General features: G+C 43.1%; 1 protein-coding gene across 1 annotated transcript; it reads left to right on the top strand.

The window, feature by feature from the left end:
• Nucleotides 1–604: 604 nt before the first annotated feature.
• On the top strand, nucleotides 605–5,171 carry LOC104520247 (myosin-13; the record flags this gene model as incomplete). Its single annotated transcript, XM_010163492.2, has 9 exons — nucleotides 605–808; nucleotides 906–1,049; nucleotides 1,143–1,299; nucleotides 1,867–1,894; nucleotides 1,985–2,096; nucleotides 4,608–4,700; nucleotides 4,797–4,860; nucleotides 4,951–5,049; nucleotides 5,146–5,171. Coding segments are annotated over exons 1-9 (927 nt in total), but the record flags the coding sequence as incomplete, so codon positions are not given.
• Nucleotides 5,172–5,174: the final 3 nt, after the last annotated feature.

Genomic DNA, 5,174 nt, shown 5'->3' with positions numbered 1-5,174 from the left:
TATTTGGTTCATACGATAAACAGGCTTTAGACAGGTGATGACTTACCCGCACAATTTGTTCCAGTGTTTGGTACAAACAAAAACTAGTTGAACTTTCCCTGCTTGATATTAAAATATAGAAAACAGAAGGGTGCCAAGAATAACTCCACTTAGAAATTATGCGTGAGAGCCAATCTTCTTAACTTACAGATCTTGTGTCCAAATTTTCAGATGTCTGATGAAACTATCTATCTAAGAGGCTATGAGTATGTGGCTTCAAGAAGTATGTGGCTATGCAGCTGTGTGAATAACAGGTGATGATACAGCAGGATAGGCTTTTGAAGACTTCTAGCTTGATATTCTCTCTGGCCTTACTTGAGCACACAGGCATTCTGTTTAAGGGGGGATATCTTCAAAGACAGAGCACCTCTATCTATAAAAGGAATGAACTTTATTTGGGCTTCTTCAGTGGATAGTAAAAATTGAGGCAGAAGTTAAGTGCCTGATGTACTGAGTCCTCTTCTTGCTTTTAGTCATTGAGCATGACTGCTTTCTGGATAACTACAAATTACAAATGCACAGGCTCTCTGAGACTTTTCTGAATTCTTCCAGAGCAACTCCAGCCATGAGTTCAGATGCAGAGATGGCAATCTTTGGAGAAGCTGCTCCATATTTACGGAAGTCTGAGAAGGAGAGAATTGAAGCCCAGAATCGCCCATTTGACTCTAAGGCAGCCTGTTTTGTAGTGGATGAAAAGCAAATGTATGTGAAAGGTACCATACAGAGTAGAGAAGGTGGTAAAGTCACAGTTAAAACATGTGATGATACAGTAAGTGCTATCAACTGTTATTCATACATGATCATCCAGTTCAGACAGTTCCCTGTCTTAGATTTCTTCTCCTGCTGTTCCCTTCTGGTTTTGTCAGACTGTGACTGTAAAGGATGATGAAGTTTTTCCCATGAATCCTCCCAAATTTGATAAAATTGAGGACATGGCCATGATGACCCACCTCCATGAACCCGCTGTGCTGTACAACCTCAAAGAGCGTTATGCAGCCTGGATGATCTATGTAAGTACCAGCAGCAGTCTTCCTTTGGGTAGCCAAGAGGATCTGCTCTGCCAGGCTGAGTGGAAGCCAACATGCTGTCTCCCTTCCTTGCAGACGTACTCAGGTCTCTTCTGTGTCACTGTCAACCCCTACAAGTGGCTGCCAGTGTACAACCCGGAGGTGGTGGCTGGCTACCGAGGCAAGAAGCGCCAGGAGGCCCCTCCACACATCTTCTCCATCTCTGACAATGCCTATCAGTTCATGCTGACTGGTGAGTCATTCGGCAAGAATGGAAAACTCTGATATATGCAGGGCTGGCTGCTTGATCAAGGAACACTTCAGGCATCTTAGCTGCTGTTCTACTCAGTTCCTGATGGCAACAGCCTCAGTCCTATGTCACAACTCAAGATTAAACTGCCTGTGGCATCTTAAAGACCTCTGTGCTGTCAGAGAATGAAGGAAAGGCAGTAACTTAGTATATGGCTTTGTGCCCACTTTCCTAGTAAGGAATTTAGAGAAACAGTATAGAAGGAACACATCAAAGAATCCGATTCTGATTAAACAATATTTAAGCCAAGGTCTATACATAACAGAAAACAAATAGTAAGTGGGAAGCCTTATAAAGAACCACCACTTAAAGTTAGATTTTGGGCTGCTCCATCCCTTGGTGCATAAAAAAATCCACACGTAGACTAATGCAGAATTTACCTTACCTGGTTACAAAATGATAAATACAGTTACAATATAGTTCTTGCCCTTGGAGTCAGTCAGTTATGTCTGAGGAAGAGAGGCTCCCAAAATCTCATTTGAACAGCTCTTTCTGTGATTTTGTTTTCAGATCGTACCAACCAGTCAATCCTTATCACGTGAGTATATTTTGGTATGTGTGACAAAACTGACAGAGAAGTAAAAATGTTTTTTGCTTCCTGTAACAATTAATATTTTCATTTCAACAGTGGAGAATCTGGTGCAGGGAAGACTGTGAACACAAAGCGTGTCATCCAGTACTTTGCAACAATTGCAGTTACTGGTGAGAAGAAGAAAGAACAACAGCCTGGCAAAATGCAGGTATGTCATTGGCTGCCCCTTCTAGTGTTTGTCCAAGACTGTGCCTGCAGAGCAGAAACTATCAATGCATATTTTTGGGCTGCAGAACTATCAAAAGGTAGGAAGTGTAGTGCATCTCAGGAGACAGCCAGGATGCATACTCTGAGCACATATGTGCTGATTTATCCCTGTTATCTGTCTTCCATCTCTCTGAACACTAGTGGCACTCTACTTAAAGAAACATTTTCTTCATGTAGGAAAAGCCCGAGACTCAGTTTCTCTCCAGTCTCCATTTACACAGGGGAAGTCTTCACCAGGGACAGGAAGACAATGTAAGACAGCAGTTTCCTATGTGCTGACTGTCTATGTATCTGTCCGTATGTTAAGAGTAATTTCAGTTGCATCAGGTAGTAGTTTCCACTGGCTTGCTCTCCTGCCTGTGGTCAACATAACAGTGCTGAGGGGTAGCATAAAAAAAGGGACAGATTTGGGACAGCTGGGACCACTTGCCCGACAGTTAGAAAGTAACCTCAAAAAGGATCCTTCCAGGGAAAAAGCACATGCTCTGATGCCCTTTTCTGCTGAGCAGCCCAGCTGCTGCAATCTGAGCCCACTGATGCATTTGCAAGGCGTGGGCTTCATTCCCTAGCACAGAGCAAGCAGCAAACATCCCTGTGGCACAAGTGTGTGTCAACACAGTCTGTGAGATGTTATGTGCATCAAAGTGGGTGGCACGTGTCAGCATGTTATTTGAGTACCCAAGGACACAGCAGAACCTAAGGAGATTCCAAGGCTGAATAGTCTTTTCGCACTCAGACAGGTGTCTGTGATTGATGGGTTGTTATGGCCAAGGCAAGTTTATCACAAGCAATCTTTCCATCAGCAACATTTCAGAATCTCCTGGGATCAGCTTTCACCAGCTGCTCGCTATGCCAGCACTGATCTCAAAGAAAAACTTTGATACAGCTGAGAGATGTACTGACAGTGTTTGATATAAGGAAAATCAGCTGGCTCTCAGATGGACAACACCTGTTCTGCCCGCTTCTGAGTTTATTCATAGAATATTTTTTTAGTATTCACAATCTCTGTAACAGTAGCATGTACCCCTTCATAAGAACATTAATAAAACACTCAGGTTATAGTTCTGTCTAGCCCAGCATCAGATGCAGGATGAAATCAGATGCCAGGCAAGAGTATAAGAATAAGGGAAACATGTAACAGGATTTCCCCAGAATACTGTCTCAGCCTCCAGCGCTTTGTCACCCAGCCTGTGGAAAGGACTCCAGAATGAACTTGTGTAAAGAACTGCCATATCTTCTTCTACACTCTTCTCCATGCATGATGCTCCCTTGTTAGTTCCTTGGTCATAGCTGTGCACTAAAAAGAGGTTTGGTGTTGGTGTAGTCAGCTGCACTAACACACACATCTCTTCTCTTAAACAAGGAAGTTCATTTAGAAAGATACATGTAAGAGGGATTTGGGATTTTTTTAATTAAAAAAAATATAGAGAGCTTCATATGCTACTGTGTTGCCTTAATTTTATAGAATTCACCTTCATGGTGGAATAATAAAAACTAATATAAACCCATATTACCATCTGCAGACAGGGTTGGGCCTGGTGCTCCCTCTCCATTGCAAGATGCCACAGGCTGCACTAAACACCATGTACAAAGATGCAGCAACTTGAGCTGTGCTGCTAATCTTTCATCTGGATAAAAACTGTTTTGTTTTGTTTTGTTTTTTCTCATTCTTTGTTTTCTATCTCTGTCTTGGAAATTATCCCTGGCAACATTTTCATGCTATGACTATGTAGGGATCAATCACGACTTTGCTGGAAACCTTGACAAAAGCTTTGCTCTGCCATTCCAAAAAAGCACACGTGGTCACTTTGCTTCCTGGACTGTATAGCACAGAAAAGGAGAGACTCAAAACTTCTTTCCTCTCGTGTTTTTGCAGTTAACGAGAGTTTGGTATTTGAGTCTCAGGCATTGTCCAGGTCACACTCTTCTCTTTGAAGCATGTCTGGAGAAGTATTTCCACATTCTGAAAGGCTGTTGGCTGTTTGAATGCAATGGAAAAAACGTTACATTCTCCCTTGCTAGGTGCTTCCTAAGGCTGTACCTCTCTCTGTGTTTCCTGGGCTCGAGCAACCTCCAGAAAAAATCACAGAATGTTCACATTTTCTGTAGCTGTCATGTCCTTTGGAATAGGAATGTGGAAGTGCCTCTCTCATACAGATTTCAAACTCCCTGAACTCCACTGTAGTAACTCTATAACTCTGTATATGATACCAAATATACGATAGCAGGTACAAGAAGGAAACACAATACACATCTGTCTTTCAGCACTCTTCCCTTTGAAACCAATGGCAATATCATGAATGATGGCTGACGAGTGTCTAAAAACTCTGCTAAATTTTAGGTTAAAATCATGTATGAAGGGTAAAAATTATCTGTTTGTAATACCTCCTTTGTAATACTTGCTATTAACCAGTAGTGAAGTTTGATAAGAAGCTTGTTGTCTTGTAACTAGGGAACTCTGGAGGATCAGATCATCCAGGCCAACCCGCTGCTGGAGGCCTTTGGCAATGCCAAGACTGTGAGGAATGACAACTCCTCACGCTTTGTGAGTTCACTTTAGATTTGTTGAAATGCAGACATCTAAGACACGTCTCATTCATTGATCGCTATAACCAACGGGTTGATCTGTGCTGCTTGATAGGGAAAATTCATCCGTATTCACTTTGGAACAACTGGCAAGCTGGCCTCTGCTGACATCGAAACCTGTGAGTCAGGGCAAGTCAGCGCATGCAGAACTTGTGCATTTATGATCTCAAGCTGACCAGGAGACTTAACGGCATCTCTCTTTTGGCTAGATCTTCTGGAGAAATCCAGAGTGACTTTCCAGCTGGCCAGTGAAAGGAGCTATCACATTTTTTACCAGATAATGTCAAACAAGAAGCCGGAGCTCATTGGTGAGTGCCAGCAGCGCTGGGCCCGGCTCGGCGAGTGCTTCCTCCTTGCACGGTGCCCTGCCTCGGTGCCACCAGCGGGGCCCTGTGTACCTGCAGATCTCCTCCTCATCTCCACCAACCCCTAC

This window comes from Antrostomus carolinensis, unplaced genomic scaffold, assembly GCF_000700745.2.
Source record: "Antrostomus carolinensis isolate BGI_N321 unplaced genomic scaffold, ASM70074v2 scaffold8632, whole genome shotgun sequence".
Taxonomy (NCBI): domain Eukaryota; kingdom Metazoa; phylum Chordata; class Aves; order Caprimulgiformes; family Caprimulgidae; genus Antrostomus; species Antrostomus carolinensis.
This window is presented reverse-complemented; position numbering and strand designations above follow the sequence as displayed.